The 23,761-nt window shown below is 38.5% G+C and overlaps 2 protein-coding genes across 3 annotated transcripts in view; one reads left to right on the top strand and one right to left on the bottom strand.

Moving 5' to 3' along the window:
- Positions 1–8,899, top strand: part of NT5DC1 (5'-nucleotidase domain containing 1) — a 111,975-nt gene extending 103,076 nt beyond the window's left edge. For both annotated transcript variants that reach the window (XM_040238455.1, XM_040238456.1), the window contains exon 12: positions 6,965–8,899. In XM_040238455.1, coding sequence (XP_040094389.1) covers positions 6,965–7,080 — 116 coding nt within the window. In that variant the 3' untranslated portion in view covers positions 7,081–8,899. The remainder of the gene's footprint in view (positions 1–6,964) is intronic.
- A 4,940-nt stretch (positions 8,900–13,839) lies between these two features.
- TSPYL4 (TSPY like 4) lies at positions 13,840–17,820 on the bottom strand. Its single transcript, XM_040238457.1, has one exon. It carries the CDS (start codon positions 17,710–17,712, stop codon positions 16,468–16,470), a length of 1,245 nt encoding a protein of 414 aa, XP_040094391.1. The 5' UTR covers positions 17,713–17,820; the 3' UTR covers positions 13,840–16,467.
- Between the last annotated feature and the right edge of the window lie 5,941 nt (positions 17,821–23,761).

Raw genomic sequence — 23,761 nt, 5'->3', positions numbered from 1 at the left:
GAAGATTGATTCCTCCAGCTCCATTCTTCTTTTTCAAGATGACTTTGGCTATTCGGAGTCTTTTGTGTTTCCATATGAATTGTGAAATTTTTTGTTCTAGTTCTGTGAAAAAATGCCACTGGCAATTTGATAGGCATTGCATTGAATCTGTAGATTGCATTTGGCAGTATAGTCATTTTCACAATATTCTTCCTCCCCAGGAACATGGAATATCTCTCCATCTGTTTGTGTCATCTTTGATTTCTTTCATTAGTGTCTTATAATTTTCTGTGTACAATTCTTTTGTCTCCCTAGGTAAGTTTATTCCTAGATATTTGATTCCTTTTGTAGCAATGGTGAATGGGATTGATTCCTTAATTTCTCTTTGATTTTTTTCATTGTTAGTATATAGAAAGGCAAGTGATTTCTGTGTATTGATTTTGTATTCTGCAACTTTGCTAAATTCACTGATTAGCTCTAGTAATTTTCTGATACTATCTTTAGGGTTTTCCATGTATAGTATCATGTTATCTGCAAACAGTGAAATATTTTTTTTAAAAGAAGAAAATTTTCCCATGACATTTGTAGGTTTCTCTTGGATAACATATAGATATGGCAGTTGAGGTAATTAGGACTTGCCTGTCTGCTGGAACCAACTGCAAATGCTGCACTTTTTTTTTTTTTTTTTTAATCAGCCTGGAGTCACAGGATAAAGCTAGGGAAAAGTTACAAGGACAGGATGCTAAGGAGGCCCAGTTGGGCGACGCTGACTTTGGGGCCTGCTTTTCCTCCTCTTTGCTAACTGAAGAGAAGGCACCCAAAGAAGTGAGTGGCTTTTTTTGTAGTTTCATGTACAGGGGTAGAAAGTGGAGGGGGTCGGGGTAAGACCTGCCAAAGGAGGGATAGACCTGGTGGACTCTCTCAATCCGTCTTGAGACCCTGAAGGATGAATTAGAAGTAGGCATTCACAGGAATTGAAGCTCAGCTTTTTTTATATATATTTTATTTAAACCTTTTTTGGTTATGGTTTAACCATCCAATACATCTGTTCTCGTTCTTCTTTTTCTTGCCATTTGTGGGATTTTCCTTCTCTGATCTCTTTCTCCTTCTCTTTTCAAAGAGAACTTTAAATCCTTTACTTCCTGGTCGTACAGGACAACTTAGCAGGTGATTCCTGTTTCTTGAGCATGCATCTACACCCTGTGGGTTATTCTTACCTTTGACTAATAATGGTTGATTCAGATACTTACTTTAGGACCAATACAATGCTTTCTCTAATAGAGATTTTGGTGACTGAGATTTTCTTTCATCTCATTACCTTTTTGTGTACTCTTTGAAGCTCAACTTTAAATCATTCCTATTTTGAGGCAGATAAAATCTTTTAGGACTCAAATTATTTTTTTTTAAATTTATATAGTGTTCAGCACATAATGAAAAAATAGCCAGGTATGCAAGGATATAAGACTATACTAACAGAAGTAACCAACTTCAAGGATAGAAAAGAAAGGAATGAGAAATTTGGTAGATATATAAAAACTTGGGAAAAAGAAAATTCTTATTAAAAAGTCAAAATTAAGAACTGAATAGATGGGTTAACAGAAGAGTAGCCACAGGAAAAGTGCACTGGTATCCTGGAAAATCAGCCAAAAAATACCCACAGTAAATCCTGAAGAGGAAAAAGCATGGGAGATACAAGCAGAGTGACTGAGACACAGGAGATAGAATGAGGAGTAAGATTCCTGTCATTAGAATCTTAGGCAATGAGAGAATAGGCTAAAAGCAGTAGCTGTAGACTTTCCAAAAATGATGAAAAAAAAAAAAAAGCCAAAAGTTTAAGAAGCCCAAAGAACTGAAACACAATACATAAAAGAAAATCCCAGAGTTAACTGCTAAAGACCAAATAATTAAGAAATATAAAAGCAGTCAGAGAATAAAGACAGATTGATTTCAAAGGAGTACTTCAAAAGAGTGAGAAACAAAAGCCAAAAGACCATAGAGTGATATCTTTAAATTACTGGGAGAAAATGGTTGTCACCCTTGATAGACTTCTATACCCAGTAAAAATATCATTAAATGATAAAAAAAAAAAAAATGTATGTATAGACAGAAATGGAGCTTCTCTGGGGGCTTAGATGGTAAAGCGTCTGCCCACAATGCGGGAGACCCGGGTTTGATCCCTGGGTTGGGAAGATCCCGTGGAGAAGGAAATGGCAAACCACTCCAGTACTCCTGCCTGGAAAATCCCATGGACGGAGTAGCTGGTACGCTACAGTCCATGGGGTCGCAAAGAGTCAGACACTACTGAGCGACTTCACTTTCAGACAGAAATGGAGAAAGTGTATCTCCAGAAGACCTGCACTAATGGAAAACACTAAAGGGTATTGTTGCTCATGCAAAAGTAAAAATGATCTCTATTGGAAGACTAGAAACACAAGAATAAATGAATATACAGCAACAAAAGGATATATGAATGAATTGGAACTGTAAATATGTGAATATTTACAGTTAGAAGCAATTTGTTTTCATCCTGTGAGGTTTGAATAAGGAAAGAAGTTTAAGACCTGACACCAGGGGCATATAAATTTCATATTAGAGTGGCTGGAGTTAAAGTGTTCTAACATAAGGCAAAGAAAGGATGAGAGCTGTCAAACCACAAATGCATATCATAATCTCTAATAAGATATTAATACCTATGAAAAGAATTATAATGATACACATACTGATCTAATTATGTAAAATAATTTTAAAACTTAAAATGGGGACAGAAAGATGCAGAAAGTTTGAATATCAAAAGATGAAAAGAGACAAAACCATGTTTATTGTTGTTCATTCACTAAGATGTGTCTGACTGTTTGCGACCTCATAGACTGCAACCTGCCAGACTTCCTCTCTTCCACTATTCCCTGGAGTTTGCTCAGATTCATGTCCACTGAGTGGGTGTTGCTATCTAACCATCTCTTCCTCTGCCACCCCCTTCTCCAGTACCATGTTAATGGTAAAGGGAGGGACCGGCCCAGAATTACACTGTCATTTTCAGTTTTTATATTTCACTTTCTTTCCACTTCAAAGGGACTCAAATTTATAGTGAGAGTAGGATTTTGTGATAATGGAATTATCAATGAATTATTCTAAAGTACTTGAATTATTCTAAAAGCTGTTCAGTGGGATATGGTTGTGAAAGAGTGAGACTCAAAGAAAAGTGACTATCCATTATTCTAGGATTTAAATATTTCTCCAAAAAAATGGGAAAATAATCCTGTCTTCTAGGGTAATCACTTCTCTTTCAAGAAGCAATAACATCAGTGTCTCTCATTTTCATTTTCCCAAAGTTTTCTTCCTCAGCACCATGAAAAAGAACTTGGCAGAGCCTTTGTCTTCTAACTTTTTTTTAGGAGAAAATACTTAGTTGGACTCATCAGTAGTCAAACAAAACTAAAGTAGATTTTTTTGTGGAGAAAGAATGAGAGTTGGTATATTATATTCAGTATTGATTTTGATGCCTAAGACATTTCCTCAAAAAGCAAAGTATTCGTTTCTCTTTAACTTAGCACTCAGTGCTTATGATCACATTTTCATAAGGAAATCCTCTCACAGAACTCGAAATTATTTCAGTAACATATTCAGTAAATTTGGATAGTACTGTGTAATCTGCCTCCAAGTAAAAAAAAAAAAAATGGCTGAAAGAAAAACAGTATGATGGTCATGGCTTTTAAAATCTTTATATAAATGTTACCCTGGCAATATCTTAAAAAAAAGAAAAGTCACAAGAGTTGTTGTATTTCTGTCTGTTTTACACTGAACTTAACTGCTTAAGAATATTCATTTTGGTTCAGTTCATGTAATTATTAGATAATGTGGTTGATAGTGTATTCAGTATAGAGTTTAATAGATTACTGTGGTAAACAAGAATTTGGTTGTCTGTCATTCTCTTTTCTTCCAAACAGCACCCAACAGTGATTTTTCTAAGACAGATGCAAATATCTCCCTCTTGGTGAATCCCCAATCTGGACATCCTTTTCTTTAACAGAATAGTCATCGGACTTCAGTTTGGCTATTCCACACCCAGTTTCTTAACCTTAGCAGACTTTCTGCTTCCTGTGCTACCTGGAAGACAGAATAAAATTTCTGTTTTAAAGGAGATAGGGAATGAAAAACCTGATACTCACCATTGTCACTTGAAATCTTCCTGAATTCATGTAATGTTTCTTTGCATGCTTAGTCATGTCCGATTCTTTGCGACCCCATGATTGTAGCCCACCAGGCTTCTCCATCCATGGAATTCTCCAGGCAAAAATACTGGAGTGGGTAGCCATTCCCTCCTCCAGGGGATCTTCCTGACCCAGGGATCGAACCAAGGTCTCTTGCATTGCAGGCGAATTCTTTGCCATCTGAGTGACCAGGGAAAGTTTCTTTATTCGTCCATATTCTGTTAGATGTGATTCTCTCATTGACATTTAAATGCTTCAGTCAGTTCAGTCACTCAGTCATGTCTGACTTTTTGTGACCCCATGAACTGCAGCACGCCAGTCCTCCCTATGTATCACCAACTCCCGGAGTCCACCCAGACCCATGTCCATCAAGTCGGTGATGCCATCCAACCATCTCATCCTCTGTCGTCCCCTTCTCTCCTGCCCTCAATCCCTCCCAGCATCAGGGTTTTTTCAAATGAGTCAGCTGTTCACATCAGGTGGCAGCCAAAGTATTGGAGTTTCACCTTCAACATCAATCCTTCCAATGAAAACCCAAGACTGATCTCCTTAGTCCAAGGGACTCTCAAGAGTCTTCTCCAACATCACAGTTCAGAAGCATCAATTCTTCAGCACTCAGCTTTCTTTATAGTCCAACTCTCACATCCATATATGACCACTGGAAAAACCATAGCCTTGACTAGACAGACCTTTGTTGGCAATGTCTCTGTTTTTTAATATGCTGTCTAGGTTGGTCATAACTTTCCTTCCAAGGAGTAAGCATCTTTTAATTTCATGGCTGCAATCACCATCTGCAGTGATTTTGGAGCCCAGAAAAATAAAAGTCAGGCACTGTTTCCCCATCTATTTCCCATGAAGTGATGGGACCAGATGCCATGATCTTATTTTTCTAAAGGTTGAGCTTTAAGCCAGCTTTTTCACTCTCCTCTTTCACTTTCAAGAGGCTCTTTAGTTCTTCTTCCCTTTCTGCCGTAAGGGTGGTGTCATCTGCATATCTGAGGTTATTGATATTTCTCCTAGCAGTCTTGATTCCAGCTTGTGATTCCTCCAGCCCAGCGTTTCTCATGATGTACTCTGCATATAAGTTAAATAAGCAGGGTGACAATATACAGCCTTGATGTACTCCTTTTCCTATTTGGAACCAGTCTGTTGCTCCATGTCCAGTTCTAACTGTTGCTTCCTGGCCTGCATACAGGTTTCTCAAGAGGCAGGTCAGGTGGTCTGGTATTCCCATCTCTTTCAGAATTTCCTTAGAAGCAATTTTTATAGATGTTATAAAATTTGCAATATATATTATTGCAATGTTTGCTTTATAAGCATTTTGATAATGTAATCATTTTAACCTTTTAATAATAGCTACCTTTACTTTAGGAAGTGTATAGGAAAGACGGAGAAAGAGGTAGTTGGGTCAGCTCTTAGCCTGTATCATTTTGGTGGCTTACAAGAAATCCATAACCTCAGGTGCACTATTTTTGAAACTCAGTTTTATCAATTTTATATCCAGTGCTTTTTTATGAGACTTTTTAATGGCTGAAAATACACTCCAGCTAACTTGAAGCAGTGAAGACCAGTGAAATTCATTAATACTGAAAAATATTGAATGTTTTTCTGTTCATAGTAATCTTAGTTTTCTCTGACCTCAGAAAGGCAGTGTTCCTTCTTCGCAATTTTCAGCACTAGTTTTTTCCTCATAAGGATTTAACTGTTTGGATCTTAAATGATTCTCACTGGCATTTAAAATATAATTTTTATTTTAGTATCATTTTCGGAACACTCAGTACTACCAAATGATGTTTTACCTGTAAAATTTGTGAAATAAGGATTACTAACCAGTATCTGCATGTGGAATGAAAAATTATTACATGACATAGGTCTTAATGTTTCACTTGTAATATTTCTGGTAATGGTTCTTTGAAGAAACTTAGGAAGAATATATCTGAAGGCTAGCTTTTGAGATATTTATATGAAAATGTCACAATGTCCCACAGTCGAGAAAGTATTAATTTTATGTTCTCTCCACCCATTCCTCTTGTGGCTGTGTGTGTGCGATGCTTATCATATGAAAAAGTTGCCATATTGTGCATATCGGAATTATTTAGCTAACCATTCAAAGATTATTGTTCATAACTCTTACTACTCAGGGCTGTGAAGATTATTGCCTTCCCAAATGGAGCTAGTGATAAAAAACCTGCCTGCCAATGCAGGAGACATAAGAGACGCAGGTTTGATCCCTGGGTTGGGAAGATTCCCTGGAGGATAGCTTGGCAACCCACTCCAGTATTCTTGCCGGGAGAATCCTATGGACTGAAGAGTCTGGCAGGCTCCAGGGCCCATAGGGTCACAAAGAGTCAGACATGACTAAAGCAACTTAGCATGCACACATGCATGAAGATTATTAGTTCTCATTTACCAGTTACATAAGTTTCTGGATAAAGCCTTAGAGATATTTAAATTTAAAAAACAAATCAGAGGAGTATTCCTATTTTGTGTATTTACTTTTGTGTAGCGAATCAGTAAAGGAGTTTATTCACTAGTTAGAGCTCTGAATATAATTTGCAATATCTCTAAATGTAATTTGACTTAAATATTACTGTACATTGTATAGGAAAAGACATTACACTGTTCATTCCAGGTGCAACCTATCCTGGTGACAAAAGAAATATTAAAATTATGAAACTCTAAAAAATATTTTATTATAAATAACTATCAAATATTGATGTTTATATTTATAAAAGGCCTTCTGAGATCTGCAGAATAATTTTTTTTTCTTTTTTCAGAATTACCCCTGGACTACAAATTTACAAGGTTCTCTTCAAATAATTCAAAAACAGCAGGCTATTATCCAAACCCTCCATTGGTCTTATCAAATGCTGGAAAACTGACAGCCAAATAAACTATCTTTACCAAAAAATGAGTGAAAAACCATATATGCAGCAAATGTACTGTAAAAATGTTAACTTTCAAAAACTACTGTAAAATCCTTTACAGAAACAAAATTATTAATGAAACGTGACCAAGAAATTGGTATGTTTTCCATAGGGCTCCTTTCTATAGAGATTGTCTTGATACCCAACGACACTCGTTATGTTAAAATCTCAGTATCTTAGAGTTGAAAAGAATCTTATTAATATTTTCTATACTAGTAGTTCTGAAACTAGAATTACCTGGGGCTATATATACACATGGAAAAGGCAACGGCACCCTACTCCAGTACTCTTGCCTGGAAAGTCTCATGGACAGAGGAGCCTGGTAGGCTGCAGTCCATGGGGTCATGAAGAGTCGAACACAACTGAGTGAGTTCCCTTTCACTTTTCACTTTCATGCATTGGAGAAGGAAATGGCAACCCACTCCAGTGTTCTTGCATACACATGCATATTTACACATTTACCTAGACCAGTGGCCCTCAAAGTGTGGTCCCCAAACCACTAGCATAGTAGCACATGCAAACTTGATAGAAATGTAAATTTGCACACCCCATCCCAGACCTACAGAATAAGAAAATCTGGGACTGTGACCCAGCCATCTGCGTTTAATTATAGTATGACTCCCACTAAAGTTTAAGAACCACTGGCTAGACTATAACCTCCAGATATTGGTTTAATTGGTCTGGGGGTACAGGTGAACATTGACATCTTTAATATGTCCCAGGAAAATGCAGCCAAAATTGAGAATAACTGGTCTATACCTGTTGTTTCAATTTATAGTCAAAAACACCAAGTCTAGTAAGATTAAATTATTATTCCAAACTATCAGATTTTATACTATTTTCCTAATTTCCAAAACAAGGAGATAGACATGATGTCTTCTGAGACCTCGCAGCCATGATGGGACCTGAATGATAGAAGCAGCCAGTTATTTCAGCCTCCAGTGTTAATCACTAGGGTTTTTTTTTTTTCCCTCCCTAATGTTTTCTTCATTTTCCTCCCTAATGTCTGCTTCACTTTTCATTCACTTTAAGTTGTGTATTCTCAGTGGGGCAAAAATTGGTTCTTGGTGTAAAAAAATCTTAACGCAGTGGATTATGGTTCTCCGTATCTCTATTCTACACAATAAAAACTTATTCCTTAGTATTTCTCTCATTAGGGAGAAGTGTAATTTAAAGCTAAATTTATTAAATATATTTTTTTCTTCTAGGGCAAGGGGCAGTGATAATGAAAAAACAGGTTGAAAAGAATTATTTTTAAAAGGTTTTATAGATGTATTGCAGTCCAGGGTGTTCTGTGTGCTACATGTAGTCATATTAGTAGCGGTTTGTTGCAAGATATTTGGACCCAGATAATGTTTACAGTATAAATTCCTGGCTACTCTCTATGCTGTAATTTCATTCTGTCCATCATGGACAGAATCAGAAAACACTGGTCACCATCATTTTACTTGGTTTGTAGCCAAGAGTTTAACATGTTGATAGATGCAATGAAAAGATAAATATTTTGTTAAATTTTTAAATGCTCAAATAATCCCAAATATATTGTGGGATTGAGTATCTCAGGGTAGGTAAACATTTACTGAATTTTTTTCCCTCAAAGGCAGTAGCTTTCTTCAATATCTGTTAATAAATGTTAATGGCTTTGAAATTGATTTCCAAAATCTCATTGGAATATAATAAAGAGCATGCACAATCAAGCTTAGGGCTCAAGTGAAAGATGTTGTTTTCATGTATACTTTCATGTAGACCTTTGATTTCTTTTAAAAATAAAGCTATTTTTCCTTATGCATGTTTATTTTGTCAATGACAAAGAATAATACATCTTTAAATACTTCTAATCTATTGTTAATATGAAAAATTAGAACCTCCAAATAAGTTAATTTCATTCTTTAGCCACTGAGGAGCGGAAGAAATTCATTCAAGTCAAAAGTTCTGGTGTTCCTCTTATCAGTACCTACCTAAGAAATCTGAACAAGTTACCACCTTTCAGTTTTTTCCATCTTGTCAAAAGAGGAAATTAAAGTTTATATCCAAGTTTCCTCCCACTTTACTAGCAGAGCAGTCAGTGCTTCTAATGAATGATCTTCTGTTGAATTGTATTTAAACTTTTTAAATTATTATTTGTTTCTAAAAAGTGCCAGAAAAATAATCATCAAAAATTTTAAAGACAGTATTAGAGAAGAAAAGCTGTATATTTGATAATAAAGTTACATGAAGTAAAAAAGCAAGAAAATTGTGTAAATGGACAGAGGACTTAAGTTTAAGATTAGCACACAGGCCTATGAAGCCACCATCACCCAATACCAAAAACAGACAAAGACACTACCAAAAATGAAAATTACAAGACAATATCTTTGACAAATATAGATGCAAAAATTCTCAACAAAACATTAGCAAACCGAATCCAACAACAGAAAAAAGATCATATGCTTCAGCCAAGTTGGATTCATCCTAGGGTCACAAGGATGGTTCAATGTATATAAAACAATATGATATACCACATCAACAAAAGACAAAAACCACATGATCATCTTAACAGATGCAGAAAAAGCATTTGATAAAATTCAGCATCCACTCATGATAAAAATTCTTTAATAAAGTGGATATAGCGGGGACATATCTCAACATCATAAAAGCTACTTCCTACAAACTCAAAACCAATATAATGTGAAAAACCAAAAGTTTTCCCACTGAAATCTGGAATCAGGCAAGGATGCCCACTCACCATTTCTATTCAACACAGAATTGGAAGTCCTAGGAACAGTAATCAGACAAGAAAATAAAATGTTTTCAAATTGGTAGTGAAGAAGTAAAACTCATTACGTACAGATGACTCTATTACTAGAGTCTTCTATATATATTCGACTACTATAGACTGGAAACCCTAAAGACCCCACACAAAAACTATAGGAGCTGATAAACTAATTCAGCAAAGTATCAAGCTACAAGGTTAACATATAGAAATTGGTTGCATTTCTTTACACTAACAAAGGGAATGTAAACAGTCCCCTTTAAAATCACATCAAAAAAACAAAAACCTATGAATAAATCTAACAAGGTGAAAGATAAGCTGAGAATTATAAAACATTAAGAAAGTTGACAATTCACAGAAATGGAAATACATCCCATGCTCTTGGGTTGAAAGAATATTCTTAAAAGGGTCATACTACCCAAAGCAATCTACAGATTTAATGTGATCCCTGTCAAGTTACTCATGACACTTTCCAGAGAACTAGAAAAATCCTAGTTTATACGGAACCATAAAAGACCCAGAGTTGCCAAAGCAATCCTGAACAAAAAGAACAAAGCAGGAGGCATAAGCCTCCCAGATGTCAGACAATACTGCAAAGCTTCTGTAATCAAAACAGCATGCTGTCACACTGTTTATACTGTTGTTTTGATTACAGTAGCATTGTGGCACACATGGAGCAGTGGAACAGAATATAGACAGCCCAGAAATCTACACATCTGAGGTCAATAAATCTTTGACAAAGGAGGCAGGAATACACAATGGGCAAAAAAAATTGTCTCTTTAGCAAGGGTTGATGGGAAAGTTAGATAGCCACATGTAATCAATGAAGTTAGAATACACCCTCTTCACACCAGACACCCTCAAAAGGACAAAGATATGACACAATAAAACTAAAAGAATACAGGCAAAACATTCTGACAAATCATACCAATTTTTTCTTGGGTCGTTCTAAGGAAATGGAAATAAAAGCAAATGGGACCTAATCAAACATACAAGCTTTTGCACAGCAAAGGGAATCATAAGCAAAACAAAAACACAATTCTACAGAATGGGAAAAAATATTTGCAAATGAGACTGGCAAGGACTTACTTTCCAAAACAGACAAATAGTTCCAACAACAAAAACCCAACCCAATCGAAAAATAGGCAGCACTAAAGATATTTTCCCAAAGAAATAGATGATCGACAGGCATATGAAAAAATGCTCAACTTTGGTAATTATTAGAGAAATGCAAATCAAAACTACAATGAATTATTACTTCACATTGGTAGGAATGGTCGTCATTAAAGTCTACAAACAAACGCTGGAGAGTGTAGAGAAAAGGGAACCCTCTGACACTGTTGGCAGGAATGTAAGCTGGTGCAGCCACTGCAGAAAACGGTATGGGGATTCCTCAAAAAAAACTAAATTGCCATATGATACAGCAATCCCACTCCTAGGCATGTATCTGGACAAAACTATAATTCAAAAAGATGCACACACCCCTGTGTTCACAGCAACACTATTTACAAAATCCAAGAAATGAAAATAACCTAAGCACCCATCAACAGATGAAGGAATAAAGACGATAGGGTGTGTATATATACACGCAGTGGAATACTACTCAGTCATAAATAATGCCATTTGCATCAACACGGATGCACCCAGAGATTATCATCCTAAATGAAGCAAATCAGAAAGACAACTATCATATGATATCACTTATATGTGGAATCTAAAATACGACAGATGAACATCTACAAAACCCACATAGAAAACAGAACTACAATTGCCAAGAGATGGGGATGTGGGGTTGCAAATTATTATATACAGAATGAATTAGCAACAAAGTCCTACTATTCACAAGGAACTATATTCAATATCTTGTGATAAACCATAATGGAAAGAATATAAAAAATGTGTGTGTGTGTGTATATATATATATATAACAATCACATTGCTATACAGCAGAAATTAAATACACAATTTTTAAAATTTGTTGTTCGTTGCACTTATTCCCTTTGATGAAGTGAACTGTTAATTTCCTTTATGCACCAAACATCATGATTACATATGTAAGTTCAGAAGTGTTTTAATCTAACTATGGAATTTTAATTAAGTGATAAAATCTCTTCAAAGACCATCATGAATGCGTTAAGAATAACCTTCCATTTAATACTCACATAATAGGGTTTACAGATGTCTGTGATACAGTGGAAGGCACCCTAGCTTGAAATCAAACAATTTAAGTTTGTGATTTGCATCTTAGGCAATTTAGTTCAATTTTCTGAGCTGTTTTCTCAACTACTTAAAAGGGAATAGTAAAACTTTCAGAATTATGACAGTAATCTAAGAACAGTAATCTAAGTACCTGCTGTTAGATTTCTGGACTGTCAAACCAAGGAATGTGTATCTGATGCAAAATCAGATATTGAAGGCTTAAATTGTAACTCTATGAGACCAGGAACTCAAAATTAGGAATACTGGTCATTTTGAGGGGATTGTTTTTAATGATGAAAACTACTGATGTACTCATGTACTATATGAGAAAGCAGAAGCAAAAGCAGCAGCCGGAGTGATGTGGAAGAAGAGCCCGCCTGAATAAGGAAGGTCAGAGAAAACCTTGTGGGTATCTGGCCTAAGCTAAATATCCAGAAAAATAGATAAGGATGCCCAATGATATTCTGTTAATTAATATAGGGACCAAGAAAATTATGAAGTACTCAAAGAGTAATGTGGCCAGAGCAGACCACAACGGTCATGCTTCCTTGGATTAAAGGATGAGAGAAAGTCTTAACTGGTTTGGAGATCTAAGACTTTTGGTTCCAGAACAGAGGAATAAAAACAAAAGGCAATGCAAAGAAATGGAGCAGGGTTATTTGAGTTAACCAATTGTGTTGTAAGTGAATCCAAGAAAATGCTGAGTCTAATTTTATTGGACTAAAAAGAACAGAAACCATGTTAATCTGACAAATGAGTAGCACCAGCCTACTAGAAAAACGAATACTCTTGGTTAGACTGAAGCTGATAATAAACCAACAAAAATGACATTTTATGATTATATCCAGAATAGGATAAAAAGATAATGCTTGAAACAGATGGTTGACAATGCAGAAATTAATCACTGAATTGAAAAGGTAAAATGAACATAGTATGGGGAAGGTAAGATGAGTATAAAACTTATAAAGGAAAACTTTGCTAATACTTAAAAGTTCTCCAGGTCTAGAAAAATTACACTTCAGCAAATAGAGCTTGCAAATAAGAACTGCATCAAGAGTCAGCAAGTCTGGTTTACCTGTAGGTTTAATCAACAATCTCTAATTCAAATCAGTAATTTGGGGCCATTTATGTCAAAATTTTGTTTAGATGGCTAAAAATATTCAGTGATTCACTTATGCAGACCTTGTAGTATTCGTTGCTCTCTCTGCTTCAGAGAATGCATAAGTATTTATCTCCCAAACCTTCATGTAATAGATGCTGAAAAGCAAGACATTACTGGTAATTGACACTGTGATGTCTGGTATCATTTGCTTCTAGACATTATATTTTAGTCATTTTTTTTTTCTTTCCTTTTAGAGCACCACACTATTGTAGGAAAAGAATTTAAGTAGTACTTAGAGAATATCCACTGATTAATTCTTCCAAAAGTCTCTCTTAAGCTCATCAACTAAAGAATGAGCCAAAGATGGGACATAGTTAACATAAATGTAAGTAAAAAAAAATGACTGTGCAAGAGAGAACAGTTTTCCACTGAAAATAGTATTCTAGGTAAGTGACAAAAATCAATACACAGCGGTTCAATTACCACCAAAAACTATGCTGACTGTATAGGAAATACATTTATGAATAAGCATTTGGGCTTCTGATCTACCGTTTTCCAAGCAAAAATTCTTGGAAGGTGCACTATTGCCTTTTTTTAAAGGTTCAACACGATACTGTAACAACTTGATAACTTTAATGATTTTCCAACCATTTATTAGCCTAGACAAAACGGACAGAGCATTATTTTTATTTTTGGCGAAAACAAGAAACACAGCAGAGTAACAGATTTATTTTTCCTTTTGAACAAACAGGAGAAGACTAAAAGTACTATATTTAGTTTGACAGAACAATTCTACAAGTTAGGAACATAAGATGTCAAGTACAACAGTTATTACTAGACCAAGAAATATCAAGATGACAAAGTTATGTTTTTCTGTTTGAGAATACTTTCACATGACAGCAACAATTTGCACAATTTCAAAGATCACATTCAAATTATATTTCTAAGAATAGAGCTATAGAAGGAGAGAGACCAGAACAAGCTGATATATTTGTGAGTAGTCACAAAAGTTTTCATACTGCACAGGAAACAAGCTTGATATTTTTGCACACATTCTCAATTACAAACAAACAGCAGGCTGTAAGTGTCAATTTTGCCAGCAAGCAAATATGGAGAAGAATTAATAGGACTTGACTCAAACACAGTGAAATAAGGAGCATATACCATTAATTGTCCATATATGCTAGAATACAAAACATTCAGGCTTGTATTTGAGTACAAAAATCTACTGGTGAATTCAAGGAGTCAGGAAAAATTGGAGAGAAAACCTAACATCTGCAAGCATCGTCTTAAAGCATCAAACGCTTTCATTCTCCCACCTCTCCTGGGAAAAACCAAGGGGCCTCTCCTTTTACTGCTGACCCTGCAGCGTTCCAATCTATCCTGTTTGCCTTCCCAAGCCCAATCCACAGCAAGCTCATTTGGCTTCCTGGGCTTTCAGTTTCTACAGCCTAGGACACCCTCCCCACGGCTCTGTACAGACATCCTATGGGGCAGACTTCACACACCCCCTACCCTCGCTGAGGGAGTTTCAGCAGCTCCCACATGGAGACTGCAGCCTGTTCCCTCATTTACTAGGTCAGAAGCAGGGAAGGAAATGCCGAAGCTGTGGACTGAGAGCCAAGAACGCCAGGGAGGTAGGATGCAGGCCCATGGGAATCCAGGGAAATAAAACAGTACAGAGGACAGGAGTGACCCTCAAAATGCTGCCTTGGTTATTTCTAAGTGATACGAGGCCCCTCAAAAAGCTTCCAAGCTTAGAAAGGTGGAGTGAAACCCAAGTTTTTATTACCTTGGATCACAGCCTGCTCCGGGTCTGTCGTGAAGCCCTTCTGTGATCTCCCCTCAGCTTCTCAAGCTAAGGCTCAAGAAAACACACAGGTTTTGATAAATGGATAAGGAAGAGTACGGGGCTGTCAAAGTGGGCCCCAACTAACAATGTCCGTAAGCAGGCAGTTCACCCTACAGAGTTCCCTTTAAAATGTTTAGACTTTACTAAAGGAAGTGGGGTGGACACACGAGGGCAGAAGAGGGCAGTAAGAAAGCTGAGTCCAATGCACGGTATCTTTCTCCTGGACACAAAGGGAAAGCAAAGTAAAAAGCCTGCTTTGCCAGTTTTCTCAGCTGTAACTGTTTATGAGAAGGAGGATGAAGAAGAGAAAAGGAGGAAGGCAGGAAAGTGAGAGAGAGAAAGATACATAACAGGCCCCACAGACCAGAGATACCTCTTCCTTGGTGTCCCCATCCTGGTAACTTTGTCATGTTTAGAATGGGTGCAAAAGGGGGACATCTAGATTAATGGTGGTTTGTTGGCTAGAGCTCAAAAAGGCTAACTGCTGGAGAGGACCTCCCACCAGCTTTGCTTTAGGCACTGTGATACTATGACTGCCCAACCTGCCTGACAGCCAAGCAGTTTCCAGATAACCGTATGGCAAGCAGGGGGTGGGGGTCGAGCGGGTGATGCTTCCTGTGTGCTATCCAGGAGCTTAAGTCTCCAGATAGTTCCTAAAGAGGCAGGGAACAGTGCCTGTGCAAATCTCATCCAGAAAGCTGAGAGCAGTTTTGGGTGGGCCGTATCACAGGGCTGCATACTCACCACCACCTGGTCACAATGCAGAGTGACCAAAGGCATAAGATCAACATAACACAGAACACTTCTCATTTGTTACCTCATTCATGCCTAGTAACCACCCACCAGTCAGCTGCTTATTCTGCAAAATAACGAGCAGGGTAGATGGCATGGACCCAGGAAGACAGTTGAAAACCAGTTACTGGTAGCCTGGAATGTTCAGTTTAGGTGATGGCTGGCATCATCTTTATCAGCTTCATCTTGCAGCAGTGAAACTCAAAGATTTGGCCACAGAGTACATGGGTATCAGGACGACAGTCAGCACAAAATATGAAGCCCAGCTAAGTAGCTGCAAAAGTATATCAAGCTTTTTCGTGGTAGACAATCGCTTTAAAAACTGGGAGAAGGCTACAGTCAGGGCCCAGAGCATGCAAAAGAAGGCAGTGGGTATCTACAGCATTATGTGCTTGGCATAGAAGCAGTGGAAGGCCATGCACTTGGAACAGTGGAACAAGATGCAGAAGAGCAGGAAGGCCCAGAGGAAGGAGAGCATCGGCATATAAGCAACTATCTTGCCACTGAGTTTTGAGAATTTAGAAGGATCAAAGGACAAAACAATCCAGTGTGAAGAGAAAGTACAGGGAGGACAGCATGCTGTTGGCTAAGCACGGGTCTGAGAGGAGGTGGGTGGTAGGGGAACTTGTGCAGGAGCTTCTCACACAGGGCAGGAGTTAGCCGGACTGGAACCTGAAGGTCCTGGAGCTCTCCACTGGCTGCCTTGCTGGGTCTCGAAATCCTCTGCGGGGCCCATCACCCATCAGGTAGTATTGGAGGGGATTGGGCCACAGTTCTGCTTTGATAATCTCGGCAATCCTGTCGAATTCTAAGAGGCTGTGGTCTGAGAACCAGTTGAAAAAACTGGGAATAGTGTTGCCTTCCCGGTTCCTGTGGATATGGGACTGGGGGTCTTGGCCCCTGTGCCAGCGGATTGGAGTGGAAAGAGACACCACCCGGCCAGAGGATCTGCGTTCATACTCCTTGACGAGCCCCTCGTTTCGGAAGTAGGGGTTGCTCTGAAAGATGAACTTGAATTTGCAGCCTGCTCTGGGGTGTTTAAGCTCTTCCACTTCCAAATTGATCATGTACCTCATCATGTCTTCATCTTGGCCACTGATCATAGGTGACAGCTGCGGGTGGTTGCGAAAGGCAGTGACCCAGAAACCTGGGATATTCTGGATAATGAAACTTCTGCGCTGCATATGGAGCCTCCGCATACGGCCAAACTTGCGCTCCAGCTGAAGGAAAGCTCTGTCAGCCTGGGCATTTACATTTGACAGTTCCTGATCGATCGCCTCCAGCGAATCCATGCAGTTATTGATCTTCGGGGCTCTGGCCCGGGTCTCCTCTTTCGCGCCTCCTACCACCTTTTTTTCCTTCTGCATAACCTTCTTTCCCTCTACCACCGCCTCTGTTACTCCCTCCTTTTCCCCTGCCGCAGAAACAGCGCACTTTTTCGTCGTCATTTCCTTGGCCTTCGCTCTAGGCAACATCTGAGCCCCCAAGCTCCCTGCGCCACAGGCTTCTAGAGCCTTCTCAACTGCAGGGCTGCGCAGCTCTCTACGCTGACAGCCATTTTCCTGGCTATTGTCGGCTCCCACCGAGGTAGAGGCAGAGGCTGCTTCCAGGCCCTCCGTGGAAGCCGGAGCCTCTTTCTGGCCCGCTTTGGTCGCTACGCGGCCGCGACTCCCAGCAACTCGAATGCGGAGCGCAAGGCCACAGACCGCGGGGTCCTGGGCTGCGCCTCCCTCTGCGGCAGTCTCCAAGCCGCCCTCACCTGTGTCCGCCATCACCGAGGTCGCCTCGGTTTCCTCGCCCTGACACTCCTTGAGGTCCAGATGTCCCGGGGCATGGTCGGGAGTAGCGGGGCTGCAGGATTTAGCGATAGGGAGGCTGTCGCCCTCATCCAGGCCGCTCATTTTGGCAGAAGTCAGACCTGCAGGAGACCGTCCGCGGTCCTCCGCAGCAGCAGCAGCAGAAGCAGCAGCGCCGGCCCCTCGCACCACCCTTCTTTTCCACTCCGGAGGATGGCTGCTATGGCAACCTGTGACGTCTGGCGGTAGCGTCTTAAAATCGCGCGAGAGTTCGCTGAGCCTTCTGATTCTGCATGTCAGTTAAGTGTATTTGATTTTGTTTAAAAATATTATGAATTTTATTAGTCTGGAAGAGTTGGCTTACAGAAATGGACGTAGATAAACTCAGGCAAGTGAGAACTGTGTGTTAATGTGGATTTCTAAGATTGAATAAACTTCTTAGGTACCTAAACTGCTTTTTATTTTATTTTATTTTCCTAAACTGCTTTTTAAAACTACTTGAGATGATTTTTTAAAATTCGGAGCAGCTAAAAAGGAAAATTCCTCTCATGCTAAAAAAGACAAAATAAAAGATTATTCCAGTAGCCTTACACATTTCAAAGTTTATGTACTTTGGCAAACAACTCTGAAGCAATTGGACAATATTTTCTCTTACCTCTAACTGATGTAAGTAGCAAAATGTATTGTCCTTACTTAGAAGTGACCTACGCACATGTAAAAGCAAATTCAGCCTTTGCGCATTACTGGGAAAAACGTAATCAAAGGGGATTTTAATTGCTAAAATTTAACCTATTTAGTTCAGTCAGTTCAGTTCAGTGACTCAGCCCTGTCCGACTCTTTGGGACCCCATGGACAGTAGCACGCCAGGCTTCCCAGTCCATCACCAACTCCTAGAGCTTACTCAAACTCATGTCCATCGAGCTGGTAATGCCATCCAACCATCTCATCCTCTGTCGTCCCCTTCTCCTCCTGCCCTCACCTTGCCCAGCATCAGGGTCTTTTCCGATGAGTCCATTCTTTTCATCAGTTGGCCAAAGTATTGGAGTTTCAGCTTCAGCATCAGTTCTTCCAATGACTATTAGGACTGATTTCCTTTAGGATTGACTGATTCGATTTCCTTGCAGTCCAAGGGATTCTCAAGAGTCTTCACCACCACAGTTCAAAAGCATCAATTCTTCAGCACTCAGCTTTCTTTATGGTCCAACACTCACATCCGTAATGACTACTGGAAGAACCATAGCTTTGACTAGACGGACATTTGTTGGCAAAGTAATATCTCTGCTTTTTAATATGTTGTCTAACTTGGTCATAACTTTTCTTCCAAGGAGCAAGCGTCTTTTAATTTCATGGCTGCAGTTACCATCTGCAGTGATTTTGGAGTCCAAAAAAATTAAGTCTGTCATTGTTTCCCCATCTATTTGCCATGAAGTGGTGGGACCAGATGCCATGATCTTAGTTTTCTAAATGTTGAGTTTTAAGCCAACTTTTTCATTCTCCTCTTTCACTTTCATCAAGAGGCTCTTTAGTTCTTCTTCACTTTCTGCCACAAGGGTGTTGTCATCTGCATATCTGAAGTTATTGATCTTTCTCCCAGCAATCTTGATTCCAGTTTATGCTTCATCCAGCCCAGCATTTCTCATGAGGTACTCAGCATAGAAGTTAAATAAGCAGGATGACAATATACAGCCTTGACATACTCCTTTTCCTATTTGGAACCAGTCTGTTGTTCCCTGTCCAGTTCTAACTGTTGCTTCTTGACCTGCATACAGATTTCTCAGGAGGCAGATAAGGTGGTCTAGTATTCCCTTTTCTTGAACAGTTTTCCACAGGTTTTTGTGATCCACACAGTCAAAGGCTTTGGCATAGTCAATAAAGCATAAATAAATTTTTCTGGAACTCTTGCTTTTTTGATGATCCAGCAGATGTTGGCAATTTGATATCTGGTTCCTCTACCTTTTCTAAATCCAGCTTGAACATCTGGAAGTTCACAGTTCACATATTGTTGAAGCCTGGCTTGGAGAATTTTGATCATTACTAGCATGTGAGATGAGTGCAATTGTATAGTAGTTTGAACATTCTTTGGCATTGCCTTTCTTTGGGACTGGAATGAAGACTGACTTTTCCAGTCCTATGGCCACTGCTGAGTTTTCCATATTCGCTGGCATATTGAATGCAACACTTTCACAGCATCATCTTTTAGCAGTTGAAATAGCTCAAAGGAATTCCATCCCCTCCACTAGCTTTGTTCATAGTGATGCTTCCTAAGGCCCACTTGACTTTACATCCCAGGATGTCTGGCTCTAGGTGAGTGATCACACCATCGTGGTTATCTGGGTCATGAAGATCTTTTTTGTACAGTTCTTCTGTATATTCTTGCCATTTCTTAGTATCTTCTGCTTCTGTTAGGTCCATACAATTTCTGTCCTTTATTGTGCCCATCTTTGCATGAAATGTTCCCTTGGTATCTCTAGTTTTCTTGAAGAGATCTCTAGTCTTTCCTATATTATTGTTTTCCTCTATTTCTTTGCATTGATCACTGAAGAAGGCTTTATCTCTCTTTGCTATTCTTTGGAACTCTGCATTCTAATGGGTGTATCTTTCCTTTTCTCCTTTGCTTTTCACTTCTCTTTTCACAGCTATTTCTAAGGCCTCATCAGACAACCATTTTGCCTTTTTGCATTTCTTTTTCTTGGGGATGGTCTTGATCCCTATCTCCTGTATAATGTCACAAACCTCTATCCATAGTTCTTCAGGCACTCTATTAGATCTAATCCCTTAAATGTATTTGTCACTTCCACTGTATAATTGTAAGGGATTTGATTTGGTCATGCCCAAATAGTCTAGTGGTCTTCTCTACTTTCTTCAATTTAATTCTGAATTTGGCAATAATGAGTTCATGATCTGAGCCACAATCAGCTCCTGGTCTTGATTTTGCTCACTGTATAGAGCTTCTCTATCTTTGGCTGCGAAGAATATAATAAATTTTATTTTGGTATTGACCATCTGGTGATGTCCATGTGTAGAGTCTTTTCTTGTGTTGTTGGAAGAGGGTATTTGCTGTGACCAGTGTATTCTCTTGGCAAAACTGTTAGTCTATGCCTTGCTTCATTTTGTACTCCAAGGCCAAATTTGCCTGTTACTCCAAGTATCTCTTGACTTCCTTCTTTTGCATTCTAGTCCCCTATAATGAAAAGGACATCTGTTTTGGTGTTAGTTCTAGAAGGTCCTGTAGGTCTTCACAGAACCATTCAGCTTCTTCAGCATTACTGGAGTTTACATATTATATATTGCTTATCCTAGAGTTGTGATCTTAATGTGAAAAGAGTTCCTGCTTCACAATGCCTGTGGGAATGAAGCCAATAAATTTGCCAAAATTTTCTTCTGTGATAAATCACTGAAGGGTGCAACCCATGATCAACTGTTTGCAGGCACCAGAGTTATTGTCTTAATTAAAATATTTTAAGTAAAATTTTTAAAGTTAATGTTAAAAATATTTTAAAAATTTGGGGAGGTCAGAATGAACTCATACAACTCATTTGATAATGGTGTCACTACTGTCTGTTTTGTTGGTTGAAGTATAACAAAAAAAAAGAAAACTTGAATTTTGCATATTTTTGTTTAACATCTTACATTCATATTCAAAAAGTGATTATAACTTGTGATAGAAATTCGACTACAACCTCAGATTATGATCACTTTCAAATAAGGGTGCAGAAGAAATTTCCAATGAGAAGTAAAGATTTGAGGGGAAAGGATTTCAAGAAAGTCAGCAGTTATATTGACATTTCTGTGAGGGAAGTAGTGCAGGCCTGGCACAGCTAAGAAGGGACATATGATGGTTAGCATTTGTTTAAATCAGACTATTTTAAAATTAAAGTATGTTTATTTTTTGGATAAGAATTAATTTGGTAGTATGATTTGGTTCTGTAACTGGCAGCAAAAAGGAGCTGGGATGTTCTATTATTGATATTTTCATGAACATATGCCTTTGCTTCAAACTTCTTATTTATGTGTGGGGTCCCAGAGTTAGTAATTTGTTTCACATTCATCAGGATATACACCTCTCTTTTCCTTTTGAGGGAGAATGTCCAAACCTGTGGGCAGCTGGAAGCTTTTTATACACTTTTTATAGAAACTTTAAACATGTAAATATTTTTCCTACTCCCCCTGACTTCTAGTGCCCTATCAACCCCTCAAAATCTTTTTGTTTCTCAGGGTAAACCAGCCTGATTTGACCTTTCTCCGCTGTGCAGTTTATCTGCCATTCCTCTATGAGTTCAGTCTTCATATACTGAAGTTTGACTCTACATATGTTTCTAGTTTCATGGAAATTTTTTCTAGTTTCATTGAAGTAGTAGGTTTGTTTCTTGTGCTTATTATTTGAAGATGATTTTTAAGAATAGAAGGGGTAAAATATTTTTACCTTAAAATCCAAATACCCACAAGAAGATAACTGTAACATGTTCCTGGAGGGCACTTTTCTAGAGAAGCTATCCTCCTGGGAGAGAATAATTGCAGGTCTTGGTAAGGAAGTCCCCAGTGAAAGAGCTGGATTCCTGCCATTCCAGAGCAAAGCCAACCTTTCATACAAGACTTACTCAAATACAACCTCTAGTTAGGTTTTCAGTTTTTACTCTTACATAGGCATAGACACTAATGACAAGAGATTTTAGGAAAGCCTTCAATGTAAAAGATAAGGCAAATAAACCAACTATTATAAATAAAAAGAAATAAAGGGAAAACAAGCATGAAAAACATAGTCAAACGTAATAAATTGATATTATGAAGATACAGAGAGAGTAGATATTATATCTCCAAAATAAAAGCAAGATACTGTGAAAGAAGGACTACCCTGGTAGCTCAGTGGTAAACAATCTGCCTGCAATGCAAGAGACCACCTGCAATGCAGGAGATGCGGGTTTGATCTCTGGGTCAGGAAATCCCCTGAGACAATGGAGAAAGAAATGGCAAAGAAATGGCACTCCAGTATTCTGGCCTGGGAAATCCCATGGACAGAGTAGCCTGGCAGGCTACAGTCCATGGGGACACAAGAGTCAGACACAACTTAGTTACTAAACCACTACCAATGATGTGAACAAAAGGAAAGAGTAGCTCTTAGAAAAAACAAGATAAGAGAGTCAAGACCAAAAATTAATTCTGATTCTGATGGGAAAAGTAGATGAAATGAAACTGGAGCCAATTATACAGAGTGAAGTAAGCCAGAAGGAAAAACACCAATACAGTATACTAACGCATATATATGGAATTTAGAAAGATTGTAACGATACCCTTGTATGCAAGACAGCAAAAGAGACACAGATGTATAGAACAGTCTTTTGAACTCTGTGGGAGAGGGAGAGGGTGGGATGATTTGGGAGAATGGCATTGAAACATGTATAATATCATATAAGAAACAAATTGCCAGTCTAGGTTCGATGCAGGATACAGGATGCTTGGGGCTGGTGCACTGGGATGACCCAGAGAGATGGTATGGGGAGGGAGGTGGGAGGGGGGTTCAGGATTGGGAACACGTGTACACCTGTGGCAGATTCATGCTGATATATGGCAAAACTAATACAATATTGTAAAGTAAAAAATAATAATAATAATAAAAGAAAAGAAAAAAGAAAAATAAAAGAAGAAAAACAAAGTATGTTTATTTTTTGATACCAAAGACTACAGTATAAACATAATTTTGTATATACTGAGAAGCAAAAAAAAAAAAAATTCTTAAAACTTAAGATACTCACTTTATTGAGGTGGTCTGGAACTGAACCCAAAATGCCTCCAAGGTTTGCCTGTATATATTCATCATGCAGATGCATGCATGCTCAGTTGTATTTGACTCTTTGCGACCCCATGAACTGTAGCCCTCCAGGATCCTCTGTCCATGGAATTTTCCAGGCAAGAATACTGGAGTGGGTTGCTATCCCCCTTTCCAGGGTATCTTCCTGACCCAGGGATCAAACCCACATCTCCTGCATTGGCAGGTGGATTCTTTACCACTGAGCCACCTGGGAAGCCTCATCATAGCTCACATTTGTGTCTTCTATACACCACTTAAACACTTAAATGTGTTATCTCATTTAATTCCAACAACACCCCCGTGAGATGGTAGTATGATCACCTCTATTTAAGTGACTTTACCTCAGAA

This window comes from Oryx dammah, unplaced genomic scaffold (genome assembly GCF_014754425.2).
Source record: "Oryx dammah isolate SB20612 unplaced genomic scaffold, SCBI_Odam_1.1 HiC_scaffold_4, whole genome shotgun sequence".
NCBI classification, from domain to species: Eukaryota; Metazoa; Chordata; class Mammalia; order Artiodactyla; family Bovidae; genus Oryx; species Oryx dammah.
The sequence above is the reverse complement of the archived record's forward strand: the minus strand, read 5'-3'. Positions and strand labels throughout refer to the sequence as shown.